Source organism: Esox lucius, chromosome 17, assembly GCF_011004845.1.
Source record: "Esox lucius isolate fEsoLuc1 chromosome 17, fEsoLuc1.pri, whole genome shotgun sequence".
Classification (NCBI taxonomy): Eukaryota; Metazoa; Chordata; class Actinopteri; order Esociformes; family Esocidae; genus Esox; species Esox lucius.
The window spans coordinates 19,087,177-19,102,704 of NC_047585.1; the positions used below are offsets into that span (position 1 = coordinate 19,087,177).

Consider the following 15,528-nt stretch of genomic DNA (forward strand, 5'->3'; position numbering starts at 1 on the left):
CCTGCAGTCCAGATCTTTCACCCATAGAAAACATTTGGCGCATCATAAAGAGGAAGGTGCGACAAAGAAGACCTAAGACAGTTGAGCAACTAGAAGCCTGTATTAGACAAGAATGGGACAACATTCCTATTCATAAACTTGAGCAACTTGTCTCCTCAGTCCCCAGACGTTTGCAGTCTGTTATAAAAAGAAGAGGGGTTGCCACACAGTGGTAAACATGGCCTTGACCCAACTTTTTTGAGATGTGTTAATTTAAAATCAACTTATCTTTCCCTTAAAGTGATACATTTTCTCAGTTTAAACATTTGATATGTCATCTATGTTGTATTCTGAATAAAATATTGAAATTTGACACTTCCACATCATTGCATTCTGTTTTTATTCACAATTGTACAGTGTCCCAATTTTTTTGGAATCGGGTTTGTATTTTGCTATGCCACCATTCATAAGCTTAGTGCACTCATGTACATATATATTATTCAACAACTCTACCAATTGCTGCTAGCTCACACTGCAATCTACACTCACCTAAAGGATTATTAGGAACACCATACTAATACTGTGTTTGACCCCCTTTCGCCCTTCAGAACTGCCTTAATTCTACATGGTATTGATTCAACAAGGTGCTGAAAGCATTCTTGGCCCATATTGATAGGATAGCATCTTGCAGTTGATGGAGATTTGTGGGATGCACATCCAGGGCACGAAGCTCCCGTTCCACCACATCCCAAAGATGCTCTATTAGGTTGAGATCTGGTGACTGTGGGGGCCATTTCAGTACAGTGAACGCATTGTCATGTTCAAGAAACCAATTTGAAATGATTCGAGCTTTGTGACATGGTGCATTATCCTGCTGGAAGTAGCCATCAGAGGATGGGTACATGGTGGTCATAAAGGGATGGACATGAACCGTGGCATTTAAACGATGCCCAATTGGTACTAAGGGGCCTAAAGTGTGCCAAGAAAACATCCCCCACACCATTACACCACCACCACCAGCCTGCACAGTGGTAACAAGGCATGATGGAGCCATGTTCTAATTTTGTTTACGTCAAATTCATCAGACCAGGCAACATTCTTCCAGTCTTCAACTGTCCAATTTTGGTGAGCTCGTGCAAATTGTAGCCTCTTTTTCCTATTTGTAGTGGAGATGAGTGGTACCCGGTGGGGTCTTCTGCTGTTGTAGCCCATCCGCCTCAAGGTTGTGCGTGTTGTGGCTTCACAAATGCTTTGCTGATTACCTCGGTTGTAACCAGTGGTTATTTCAGTCAAAGTTACTCTTCTATCAGCTTGAATCAGTCGGCCCATTCTCCTCTGACCTCTAGCATCAACAAGGCATTTTTGCCCACAGGACTGCCGCATACTGGATGTTTTTCCCTTTTCTCACCATTTTTATTTTTTCACACCCCTAAATGCATTGAAGCAACTGCCATGTGATTGGTTGATTAGATAATTGCATTAATGAGAAATTGAACAGGTGTTCCTAATAATCCTTTAGGTGAGTGTATATTACTGCCATACTTGACATATCAAAATTTTCAATATTGCTACCCATATTGCTGCTATATCAATATTACTACCCAGGTTGCTGCTAGTGTATGTATATTGTTGCTTTATTTTATTATTATTTTCTGTCTAGCTACGTACTCTTCTTAACTCTCGCTACGTAGTTGTCGTGTGCCATGTCATAAGAACTTAATTGTGCAGGATGATGCTGTGTTGTTCAGTGCATTTGACAAATAAACCTTTACACTTTAAACTAGTAGACAATAGCCAGGACCTAAATGGTTGGAGCTACAAACTCATAAGTTACTCCATTCAAATCAGGAACGTCTCTGGAGAGCCTCCTCTGGTAAGATGCCCAAAACCATGCTATCAATGAAAAGCTAAGCAAGTCAGGGGAAAATTACCCTCATCAGGTGCAATTACATATTAATTCCTTAGAAATGACCAGTTAGACCTATAACATAATATATATTATGTTATATTCAGTAGAGTCTCTGGAACAATTAAGTGGTTTTGATTTTGCTATAACACTGGCTGATCTACAATGATAAGAGTAAGAACGCTGAGGGAAAATGGACAATGAGGCAAAAAAACGGTTTCTTAAATAAAAATGTATACTTATTTCCAAATATTTTATTCAAAATTTAGTGCACAAAGGCAAAAGCAGTAAATAATTTAACAAAGCTTTCGATTTTTCCGCATTTTATGGAAAAGGTTTTAGAATCTGCATTTATGCACAAAAACACAAAAGGCACTTTCATTGTCAAGTCAAATAATTTTTCATAATTCATTTAGGATAGCTACATAGGTCCAACAAATCCATATCATAAATATAACATGATCTATGCAAAATTCATGTAAAAAAATTGGATATGTAAACTTTTGCACTCTGAATCTAGTGCCTTGGACCTGTATGTAATCACACATTAACCAACAAAATCAGGAAGTAACACACGTTAAAGGCAAATACAAACAGGTTGGTGTTCTCTGGGGACACCCACACAAACATCTATACCAAAAGCTTTCAGAAAAAGCAGATCAATAACAATGAATCTTAAAGTCAATATGGGTTTGCCATATTTGTGTTTAGTTGCTGTCTACAATGCATAGTGAAACTACCTGCACTATGATATACATGGGTTTAATTGACCAATAATTGATCACCATATTCAAGCACATAGAGAAAAAGGTAATAAGTTCACACTAGCACTGAACATGAGATTGTGACATAATTTAACCCAGGTATTCAAGGTAATATAGCACGTGCATTGAAACATTGCTTCCATTCATAAAAAAACATTTTGTTTGTCATAATTACTGGAGAAAATAATGGATGTTCTGTTTTTAAGCTCTAACATAAATGAGAAGTTCATAAGAACTGTTTCATTCCTGACATGTATACTAAAAATCAGTCTTTGCACATGGAACAGCCATAAAATACAAATGAAATAAAACCCCAAAGATTAAGTAGGCTTAATAATACATTTCATTTTGATAAAAGGTTTAAAGTGCTGGAAGGGGTCAGACTATATTATGATGGAGTAACTAGACTTGTGACTCGTGCAGTGTTTGCTTGTCCTCACCTCTGAGTTAGCTCTCTATTCTGTCATTATGTAACCAAGCTGAACAAATACTTTCTTTATCTAAGGGCAAATGAGCGAGCCCTAGCCACAACCAAGAGACTCTCTGTTTCTGGAGCGTTCATAAATTACAACTGAGAATGATGTTAGTTTGTGACCCAGGGAATTCTCTCATTATGCACACTGATATATATGCTAGGCAGCATTATGGCTGTGGGATCTGGGATTTGGAAAGGGTGTGTTCAGCAAAGCCTGTGTTATTGGTATGAAATAATTCTTGAGAATCATTATATATCTGTGCGTGTGCAACACAGTTCCACCACTCTGTATGTCTGTGTGTGTTTTTATGTGTACAGTATGTACTTAAAAAAATATTCACACCCTTGCACTACAATATATATATATATAAAAAAAATTCAATGAAGTAGAAAATTGTGACTTTCTTTTCCACACACTGTCTTTGACATTTCCAAATTGCAGAATTAATTCATCTTACTGAAATGTACATTTATTATTGTAATTCAGAAATGAAATATACCTGGCATAGCAACTGTATACATAGGCTTCACTATGCTGGTGGGCGCATTTTATAGTGCAATTAGAAATATGGTAAACCTGTTGCCCTGAGAAAAATGGCTCTTTTCTGGGTAAGAGTTCAATTTGGGGAGAAATGTACATTCGGGGTTAGAAGTGTTGGTATTAAAAATCAGCGTTGGCACAGTAGCATACGTTACCGGTATTGATTTTATTTTCTACAAGACTTTAACAACAATGAGTTAAACAAAGAATTTAACAAATAATCCACCTGAATCTGAATACTGGATAGTTAAAACGTTGTGAAAAAGAAACATGCAGGAATTAAAACAGTTAAGGCTGACCCCTGGTGGCAGGGATGTGGTAACTACAGTTACATGAAAATGTACACCACCTGAAAAGTTCCCTTTTTCTAAAGTTTTTGCACATATGGATATGTAAGCGTAATGTCAACACAATTGGCTGATAAAGGTAACCTAACTTAACAAATTAAAATAAAAGATTATACTTTGAAATATTTTTCTAATAAAATGTGTTTAAAAAAGTACACCCCTAACTTTAATAGCAGCTGTTGGCCCCTTTGGCTGAAATAACTTAATGTAGCCATTTCTCGTAACTGTGTATCAGCCTCTTACATCGACTGGAAAGAGCATTTCAACAGGACTGAGAGCTGGCATTTGACTCTGCCATTTCATAACCCTCCATTTCTTATTTTTGAATCATTCTGGATCATTGTCCTATTTAAAGATCCATGTTTGGTTCAGCCAAACATTCTCCTCAACAATTCTCTAGTACAATATAGTCAACTCATGGTTGACTCAGTGATGACAAGTTGCCCAAGGCCCTGAGGTAGCAAAGCAGCCCCAAACCATATTGCATTTGCCTCCATGCTTTATGGTTGGTATGAGGTTCTTCTGTTCAAAGCCAGTGTTTTGTTTTCTCTATCTAACATTGTGGCCAAACAATTTCATCAATGAGACACCTGTCCAGAGCACATTGTTCCAGCTTTGGTCTTTTTCCCAGTTTTGTCTGGCAAACATCAGTTATATTTTGATATTTTTTCTTGAGAGCAAATGATTCTTCCTTCCTGATCTGTACTTTATGTAGGTCAAGTTTGTGCAACCTCTTACTGACTGCTGACTCAAACACTTTGACATAGATCATGTCAAAAGAAGCCTGTAGATCACTTGATGTTATCCTGGCATTCTTGGTGTCTTATTTAAGCATTTTTCGGTCTGCACTTGGGCTGAACTTGTTGGGATGATCTGAATTTTATAGATTCTCCATTTATAGATGATGGTATTTCCAATTGCTTGGAAATGGCTTTGTAAACCCTCTCAGACCCATTGGCATCAGTAATTTTTCTTCTTAGGACCTCAGCATGGTCTTTTGATTTCTATCTTCAGTACCACAACAGCACCCCTAGACACAAAACCAAATGGTGTTATGGCTCCTAAGCAGGACCCTATTTTTTAACCTTTATTGTCAAATGAACATAGTAATGCGTTCATGGTCATGGATGTTTAATTACATTAAAGGTTGGCAAGATAAACCGAATTATCAAACTCATGTCAAAATGTGAGATAACATTGCAAGGTTCCGGCAGCATGTTTTCAAATTTGAATGACCTGGCACCAGTTAATACTTTTTAGAGGTTGTGCATTTACCCCAAGTCCTTTATTTATTGTTAATCATAATCAAATATATATTTTATCAGCCACTAAAAAAAAACATGCTCAGTCGATAGTAAAACTACATTGGTAGTTTATCCTGGTATTCAAACATCTATTTTCCTCAGAGCATAGCCCCAATGTGAACGTATACAGTGCTTAGGCTACGTTGCTTCAGAAATCCGTGCGAGTCAAAAAAAATCCAGCAAGACCTGACGTGTAGTAGGAGCTTCATTGGTGACGTGTCTTTACCCAGCTTTCTTTTCAGTGCGGAGCGGGTAGATGGTGCCACACAAACTGTGCTGATTTTTCAAGTGGCACCAGTTTAACATAACGGGAATCGGATAAAAGACACCATGGGCAGTGAGTTGTCTTCCTAACTTCTATTTATTTGTATGCAACTGAAATACATGTTAAATGTAAGTCTTGAAGTATTAGTTTGGTTATTAATGGATATGTATTGTAGCTTGCTAGCTAGCCAGTGCTAACATCATCAGCTGCACAGCCAGTACTGTAGCTATTTATCGTTACTTCTCTGGCTAGCTAGCTACGTAACTAACGGTAGCTAGCTAGTTAACGTTAGTAATACATTTGCAATAATGAAGGTGACCACAAAATTGTTGACACATACCACGGCACTTATTTTGGGACATTGGTATTACAGTGTGCAACTAATCCTACAAATATGGAATGTAGTGTAGTTGTACCTTTACTGTGGAGTGGAGTTCATGAATGGTTTGCTGCTGCTGCTGTACCTTGTTCACGTCATTGCCAATGAATTTAAGTGTATTTGAAGAACAAGGTAGATAACTAGCTCTGTTAATCTGCTCTTAGTAAGCTAGAGGTCCACTCGTTTGTTCCCAGTACAATATAGTAAGTTAGCCAAATTGGTTAATTCGCTTACATGGTATTATAAGCTTGTTGACCTTGTTTGTGAGTGGAACATAATTTCTGTTTGCATGGGAGTGATGACGTTTCATCTTGCTAGTTTTAAGATTAAGTATCAGCTGTCAAGTCGTGTAGCTAACTCACTGTTCTGCTTTTTACTTGTTAAAACGTTTCTGACACATTTTATTTATGTTCTTTATCTCTGGTCGCTTAAGAATATTGTAATTTTTATCCAACGACTGTCTTGTGTTTTTTTTCCAGTAAAATTTTTAGAGGTCATAAAGCCGTTTTGTGCGGTCTTACCTGAGATTCAGAAACCAGAGAGAAAGGTATAGTAGCCTGCAGTTTCTCCTCCTAGCGATCCATTTGTTTATACATATCACCCCATATGGTGGAATCTAATACTTGGGTATTTTACCCATTCCATTTTACATAGCCTACTGTTTTCATTGTACTTATTTGTTTGTGTGTATACTCCTGAAGTCATTATACCTTTGACCAGGTTGTCGTTGTAAAATAAGAATTGGTTCTCAATTTGCTTACCTGGTTAAATAGAAGTGAAAAAATTAAAACTGTTAATTACAATGGTAGCTGTAGTAATGTCTCTGAAATGTCCATGCTTTACCTCCTCAGATTCAGTTCAGGGAAAAGGTGCTATGGACTGCCATTACGCTCTTCATCTTCCTGGTGTGCTGCCAGGTTAGTATGAGTGTATCTGAAAATCTCAGTTTCTCAGTGTAATTCTGTCTAATGTATGGTGCCTGCATCAAAATCCTGCAGCCCAGCCGATCACAGGTCTTATTATCATTCACTGATAATATAGTTAAGGCCACATGTATTGATGACTCCGTGACTGTGGTTCTAGTTCTTATGCGTAGAGTGTATTGATTTGTTCTTTCTCTTGTCTCCTGCCCTCTAGATACCCCTCTTCGGCATCATGTCGTCAGACTCCGCTGATCCTTTCTATTGGATGAGAGTTATCCTGGCTTCTAACAGAGGTCATAAACTAAATCCCTGCCGCTACTAAGTTTCAGTTCTTGTGTCTTTCATCTGTCTTCAACAGATTTATAAATGGGGTGTTGATTATCGTGTTAGAACACATCCATGTTTGCTATTTCAGTGTTTGGTCCCCCCTCTTACACATATAATTGATGATGATGATGATGATGATGATGATGATGATAATAGTTGACTGACAACAGTATTGTAATCCCCACCTTTCTCCAGGTACTCTGATGGAGCTGGGTATCTCACCCATCGTTACGTCTGGTCTTATCATGCAGCTGCTAGCTGGAGCCAAGATCATTGAGGTTGGAGACACCCCCAAGGACAGAGCACTCTTCAACGGAGCACAGAAATGTATGTCCCCTCTACATTCATCTTGTGCAGAAGCTGTTTACCAAGGAATTGGATTCATCATAATGAGATGAATGTTGGGTTATTTAACCACATGATGAACAACTGTTCTTGTATGTCATTGGTAGTAAGGTAAGGGTCTCAGTCATGAAGCTGTGTCGCATTGCTATGTGTTTTTCAATAACATCCATCGCCTGAGGGTATTGAATCCAACCCATGGCCTTTGTCGTTCGCAGTGTTTGGAATGATCATCACCATTGGACAGGCCATCGTCTATGTAATGACAGGCATGTATGGAGACCCCTCAGAGATGGGTGCTGGGATCTGCCTGCTCATCATCATTCAGGTTAGTTTGTCACCACTGAAATGTGATGGGTTTATAATGTAGGGGGTGTCGCAATATAATGGTATTGACGATAACCGTGAATTTTTTTTTTTTTAATATTAATGTCATGTTAATAATACACATGATAATATCATATTTACTAGGCGAAACTGAAGTTAAATTTTTCACCAAAAAAACTCTCGGTTTTTCTATAACTTATTCATGTCACCTATAGACAAACATGCATGTGCTTAAACAAGGAGACTGGACCTGTGCAGTGGTGTTGAAATCAACTTGTTAGCCCCACTAGAACCCCTGGGAGAGATCTGCAAAAACGTGCCGTTTTAGTTGCCCATTCACTTTGTATCACAAGTTGTATTTTTCAAAAAACTCCTCTCGGTGTAAGGTCTTGTGGATCTTATGTTTATCAGTTCATCTGGTTGCCTTTTCACTATCCATTAAGTGTAATCGTTTTTTTGTACAGTTATGATGATTACAGACTCTCTCCACCTCCATACACTCGTATTTGGAATATAATTCATTTGTAAAAAACAAGAAAAAAAACACATTAAACAAAGTTGAAGATGAATTTGACTGAGTGTTTATTTTCTTCAAATTTTCTATATATACTGTGATAATATCGTTACTGTGAATTATTTTGGCCACTATAATCGTGTAGTAAAAATCTGATATTGTGACAGCCCTATTATAATGGCAGTATCCCACCCAGGATCCCACTGGCCAGGGTCGGTTCTAGTCTCTCGCCCTGCATCCCACTGGCCAGGGTCGGTTCTAGTCTCTCGCCCTGCATCCCACTGGCCAGGGTCGGTTCTAGTCTCTCGCCCTGCATCCCACTGGCCAGGGTCGGTTCTAGTCTCTCGCCCTGCATCCCACTGGCCAGGGTCGGTTCTAGTCTCTCGCCCTGCATCCCACTGGCCAGGGTCGGTTCTAGTCTCTCGCCCTGCATCCCACTGGCCAGGGTCGGTTCTAGTCTCTCGCCCTGCATCCCACTGGCCAGGGTCGGTTCTAGTCTCTCGCCCTGCATCCCACTGGCCAGGGTCGGTTCTAGTCTCTCGCCCTGCCTCCCACTGGCCAGGGTCGGTTCTAGTCTCTCGCCCTGCATCCCACTGGCCAGGGTCGGTTCTTGTAGGGCTGGTAGAGGACACTGATAACTCTGGTTTAAATATCAAATCCCAGTGCCCCAGGCTTGTGAACGGGACAGTAACTCCCAAAGACCTCACTCTCACTCCCTTTTGGCGCCCATTCCTTTAACCTGTCAATCACTGACGCTCCGCTGTCTGTTCAGCTGTCATCACCCTGTCAGACTGTTGTCAAGCTTTCCCTGTCTCCCTCCAGCTGTTTGTGGCCGGTCTGATTGTGCTGCTGTTGGACGAGCTGCTGCAGAAAGGCTACGGTCTGGGCTCTGGCATCTCCCTGTTTATTGCCACCAACATCTGTGAGACCATCGTCTGGAAGGCCTTCAGCCCCACCACAGTCAACACTGGCCGAGGTATTTCCACTGTTCCGACGGCTCCCTGGGTTGTACTGACGATGTATTCTTCAGGCATGGTTCATCACCCTGCTGTACAGCGGTAAGTTGACCTACCTTTTCTTTTGCGTCTTAGGAACGGAGTTTGAAGGTGCCATCATCGCTCTCTTCCACCTGTTGGCGACCCGGACAGACAAGGTGCGGGCCCTGAGAGAAGCCTTCTACCGTCAGAACCTGCCTAACCTCTTGAACCTCATCGCCACCGTCTTCGTCTTTGCGGTTGTGATATACTTTCAGGTCAGTTGACAGAGCGCCTCTTTAGGTGTAGCCTGTATCATCCAGGTGTCTTTTCATTGGCTTTCAATTCATAGTGAGCAATGATACGACCATTGGATCTGTTGGCTGTGTGAACGTAAGTGGTCATGCCTAGGAATGAACCATGGTGGTCTTTCCAGGGCTTCAGGGTGGACCTGCCCATCAAGTCTGCCCGTTACCGTGGCCAGTACAACACTTATCCCATCAAGCTCTTCTACACCTCCAACATTCCCATCATCCTCCAGTCTGCCCTCGTCTCCAACCTGTACGTCATCTCCCAGATGCTTTCCACGCGGTTTAGCGGCAACTTCCTGGTTAACCTATTGGGCACCTGGTCTGTAAGTACCTGTTGTTCTGTTTGTTTTCATAAAAGGTAGAGATGTACCTTCCCATGTTTTAATACACCAGTATTTTTTTTTTTAAATATCAAAACTTATTCAGCAGACCTGTATAGAGAGCTTATTTATGAAATGTTTGATTCTGAATAGGGCTGTACGATTAATCAAAATCATAAAATTTCTATTTGAACATGAACATGAGATTTCAAAACCACACAAAGCTGTGATTTTAGCATTTTATTTTTACACTCAATCAAAATAATTTTTACTGGTGTGCCATCCTCACTATAGTCAGTTTTGTATTAGGAGTTGATTTTAGAGTCTGTTTGCCTACTTAAAAGGTTGGAGCCTGGCAAGCGAACAGCACGATCATGTCAGTTAACACATCTACAAGCGCTCTTATAACACATCTTCCCCTACCTTTTGCTATTTTAATTAAATGTCGACAATACATTTTTACAATTCAAATTCTCAGCTGTATGTCTCATATCGGTCAGTCAAACTATACAATACATTGTTCTTATCATGCCTGAAGCATCCCGATTTTTTTCAAGTGAGAATTTTTTAAATATCCCAATTCCGTGATGGCCCAATAACTAACAAAAATAATAGTCACAAACCTATAAAATAACATGTGTGGATCAGAGAGACGCTTTATTAGCTGTGCACTCTGGACAGCATATTCAAACTAGTCAGAAGATGTCGAATACGGGTGTAGAGCGCAGCCTACTGTGAAGGAATAGTGCAGAGTAGGGCGTGGTGTTAGGGAGAGGAAGAGGATTGATTTGGGGGATATTTCTAGTTCCAGGGAGATGTCACAAACGAATGTAAAACCTGTAAGACTGTGGTTGGAACAACACGCGGCAACACACGCTTATTTCAACACCCAAGACAGCGCCATAGGGACCTGCATGAAAAATGCATGACACCGAAGTCTCTGGTCAAAACCAAAAATACATTGCAAACCCAGACCAAACCCAGCCAATCTATCAATTATCAGGAGCGGTGCAACTGTTCTATGATGGGGGTGCAGGATTTCCCATTTTAATGGGCATATTAGTAAAGACGTCATTTAACTCTATGCAGTCATACCAATAAATGATGAGTGAAAATGATCAACAACAGGTAATTTTTTATTTAGTCTATAGCAAATGTGGAAAAATAGCCTATAGAACACAGAAGAAAATGACCTAACAAAAAAATCCTTTATGCTTTAGAACAGTGGTTCTTAAACCTCTCCTGGGGACCCACAGCCATTGCGTATATTAGGTGTATCCCAGAGCTAGCACATCTGAATCAACTTGTCGACTAATTATTAAGTACCTGGCTGCTTTATTCAGGTGAGCTAGTTTCAAGGATATACCTGATACAGTGGGGAGAACAGGTATTTGATACACTGCCTACTTACAAAGCATGTAGAGGTCTGTTTTTTTTGTATCATAGGTACACTTCAACTGTGAGAGACAGTTGAAGTGAGAAAAATCCAGAAAATCACATTGTATCATTTTTAAATAATTAATTTGCATTTTATTGCATGACATAAGTATTTGATCACCTACCAACCAGTAAGAATTCAGGCTCTCACAGACCTGTTTCTTTAAGAAGCCCTCCTGTTCTCCACTCATTACCTGTATTCACTGCACCTGTTTGTACTCGTTACCTGTATAAAAGACACACCTGTCCACACACTCAAATAAACAGACTCCAACCTCTCCACAATGGCCAAGACCAGAGAGCTGTGTAAGGACAACAGGGATAAAATTGTAGACCTGCACAAGGCTGGGATGGGCTACAGGACAATAGGCGAGCAGCTTGGTGAGAAAGCAACAACTGTTAGCGCAATTATTAGAAAATGGAAGAAGTTCAAGATGACGGTCAATCTCCCGCAGTCTAGGGCTCCATGCAAGATCTCACCTCGTGGGGCATCAATGATCATGAGGAATGTGAGGAATCAGCCCAGAACTACACAGCAGAACCTGGTCAATGACCTGAAGAGAGCTGGGACCACAGTCTCAAAGAAAACCATTAGTAACAAACTACGCTGTCATGGATTAAAATCCTGCAGTGCACGTAAGTTCTCCCCTGCTCAAGCCACCGCATATCCAGCCCCGTCTGAAATTTGCCAATGACCATCTGGATGATCCAGAGGAGGAATGGGAGAAGGTCATGTGGTCTGATGAGACAAAAATAGAGCTTTTTGGTCTAAACTCCACTCGCCGTGTTTGGAGGAAGAAAAAGGATGAGTAAAACCCCAAGAACACCATCCCAACCGTGAAGCATTGAGGTGGAAACATCATTCTTTGGGGATGCTTTTCTGCAAAGGGAATAGGACGACTGCACCGTATTGAGGGGAGGATGGATGAGGCCATGTGTCACAAGATCTTGGCCAACAACCTCCTTCCCTCAGTAAGAGCATTGAAGATGGGTCATGGCTGGGTCTTCTAGCATGACAACGACCCGAAACACACAGCCAGGGCAACTAAGGAGTGGCTCCGTAATAAGCATCTCAAGATCCTGGAATAGCCTAGCCAGTCTCCACACCTGAACCCAATAGAAAATCTTTGGAGGGAGCTGAAAGTCTGTATTGCCCAGCGACAGCCCCGAAACCTGAGGGATCTGGAGAAGGTCTGTATGGAGGATTTGGCCAAAATCCCTGCTGCAGTGTGTGCAAACCTGGTCAAGAACTACAGGAAACGTATGATCTCTGTGATTGCAAACAAAGGTTTCTGTACCAAATATTAAGTTCTGCTTTTCTGATGTATCAAATACTTATGTCATGCAATATATTGCAAATTGATAAAGGCTAAAAACAATTAGAATAGCCTATATGCTATCCTATAAAATATATAGCCCTAAGGAATATGGAAAGTGGAAAAGAGAGCCCATAGAACACTAAAGAGAATTTCCTAACAACATTATCCTAATTTCATTTTTAAATGAATTGATAATCATTCCCTCATTGGGACGTGCTTAGAGAATGTACAGTTAATTGGTTGCCTGTGTGTGTGCCCGGTTGCCTAGGATACTTCAACTGGAGGACCAGCTCGTGCTTACCCGGTTGGAGGCCTCTGCTACTACCTCTCCCCCCCAGAGTCCTTTGGCTCGGTTCTCGATGACCCCATCCACGCTGCCATCTACATCGTCTTCATGCTGGGCTCCTGCGCTTTCTTCTCCAAGACATGGATCGAGGTTTCAGGATCCTCCGCCAAAGACGTGAGTCTCCTGACGTATACATTTGATCCATCTGTATGACGGATGCTAACCCGGGTACATGTGTAGGACGGATGCTAACCCGGGTACATGTGTATGACGGATGCTAACCCGGGTACATGTGTAGGACGGATGCTAACCCGGGTACATGTGTAGGACGGATGCTAACCCGGGTACATGCGTAGGACGGATGCTAACCCGGGTACATGCGTAGGACGGATGCTAACCCGGGTACATGCGTAGGACGGATGCTAACCCGGGTACATGCGTAGGACGGATGCTAACCCGGGTACATGCGTAGGACGGATGCTAACCCGGGTACATGCGTAGGACGGATGCTAACCCGGGTACATGCGTAGGACGGATGCTAACCCGGGTACATGCGTAGGACGGATGCTAACCCGGGTACATGCGTAGGACGGATGCTAACCCGGGTACATGCGTAGGACGGATGCTAACCCGGGTACATGCGTAGGACGGATGCTAACCCGGGTACATGCGTAGGACGGATGCTAACCCGGGTACATGCGTAGGACGGATGCTAACCCGGGGTACATGCGTAGGACGGATGCTAACCCGGGGTACATGCGTAGGACGGATGCTAACCCGGGGTACATGCGTAGGACGGATGCTAACCCGGGGTACATGCGTAGGACGGATGCTAACCCGGGGTACATGCGTAGGACGGATGCTAACCCGGGGTACATGCGTAGGACGGATGCTAACCCGGGGTACATGTGTAGGACGGATGCTAACCCGGGTACATGTGTATGACAGGTGGCTAAGCAGCTGAAGGAACAGCAGATGGTGATGAGGGGTCACAGAGAGACCTCCATGGTACATGAGCTCAACAGGTAAAGACACGGTAGCGCTCTGGTCCAGGCTTCAATAATGATTACAGTGTACCTGGGAGTGTGTAACTCTGATATGTTCTGTCTTGCTCTGTGTGAAGGTACATTCCTACGGCTGCAGCCTTCGGTGGCCTATGCATAGGTGGGCTGTCCGTCATGGCAGATTTCCTGGGTGCCATCGGGTCAGGTACTGGAATCCTTTTGGCTGTCACCATCATATACCAGTACTTTGAGATCTTCGTCAAGGAGCAGAGCGAAGTGGGCAGCATGGGAGCGCTGCTATTCTAAAGAACCCGTCCTCCAACATGCCACAGATGGACAGCATGTCCTCCACAAATTCTTCGTCTTTATTTTACATTGTATCTAATGCACACAAATCAGTACATTCTGCCACTGGGATACGTCCTTTTTTCTCAGCTTCTTTGCTTTCCAGGTTGCTGTTGAGGGTTCATATGAAGACTTGATCTCACTGGGAAACAAATGTAGCATTTGTTTCTGTGTTCAGGGTGGAATTGTTCCTGTTCTGTCCCAGTTTTTTTTTCTTTTTCTTCATTGCCCTTCCTCTTTCTGACCAGCCAGGCTACTCTGCCTACCCTCTCAATTTTACAGAATATTTAAAAGCACATAGGTCTGCCAAGATTTCATTGACCGACCTCTAACGAGGATGGTTGAAGCTTGCTGAAGGAAATTGAAAAGAGACCATCTTAAGGAGTCTGCTTAGACCAACTCAAGCACTACACCTGGACATGTTTGGAAAGTGGACAGAAAGTCAAGCCAAGTCATGTTCAGTTCAGGTCATTGTACGCTGTGCAGGGGGTTTGAAGAGACACATTGGGATGAGAAAGTATAAAGGAAATATACTTGTACATGTATTCTTTATGGCTCTGGGAATTCCCCATAAGCATTGTTGGTTTTCATTAACCTTTTTATAATTTAAAAAAAATCATGGAATATATTTGTATTCATGCTGGTCTTATGGAGGGCATGTTTGTCCTTTGTCTACAAAGGAAGAGATCGTCTTGTTGTGGTCTTACTTCCAGACTGAATTGTTGCAGAAACTGCCTAGATGTGCTTGGATGAGGGGGGTTTGTTGGGGATGGAATAGGGTTTTATTTTTTGTTTTTTACTTCTGTATTGGACATAATTGTTTTATTAAAAAAAAAAATACAACACTAAAGTTTAATGATTGTAATTTCTTAGTGTCTTGCAAAATGCCAGCCTCAGTTAAAAACTATTGCATTGATTCAAAATAAAACACTACCAAGGACGTAGGGCCAATATCTGTTTAGGCCCATATTTTCAATAAAGGCTCGAAAACAAAACTGTTGAAAGTACATGTAGCTTGTTGAGTACAGGCTACACCTCACCTGTATCTGTTATCTGTTACATAGCCTCATACTGCCATCAGAGCTCTACAGTTTGTATATGCAGAGATTGACACAGATTCTAGTATACAATCTAATAAA

At 41.6% G+C, this 15,528-nt stretch overlaps 1 protein-coding gene across 1 annotated transcript; it reads left to right on the top strand.

Moving 5' to 3' along the window:
• The first annotated feature begins 5,540 nt into the window (after positions 1 to 5,540).
• Positions 5,541 to 15,227, top strand: LOC105017325 (protein transport protein Sec61 subunit alpha-like 1). The gene is made up of 12 exons (XM_010881836.3): positions 5,541 to 5,653; positions 6,440 to 6,507; positions 6,812 to 6,877; positions 7,098 to 7,176; positions 7,406 to 7,537; positions 7,771 to 7,880; positions 9,216 to 9,369; positions 9,485 to 9,645; positions 9,804 to 10,001; positions 13,023 to 13,214; positions 13,989 to 14,065; positions 14,164 to 15,227. Exons 1-12 carry the CDS (start codon positions 5,647 to 5,649, stop codon positions 14,348 to 14,350), a joined length of 1,431 nt encoding a protein of 476 aa, XP_010880138.1. The 5' UTR covers positions 5,541 to 5,646; the 3' UTR covers positions 14,351 to 15,227.
• The last annotated feature ends 301 nt before the right edge of the window (positions 15,228 to 15,528 follow it).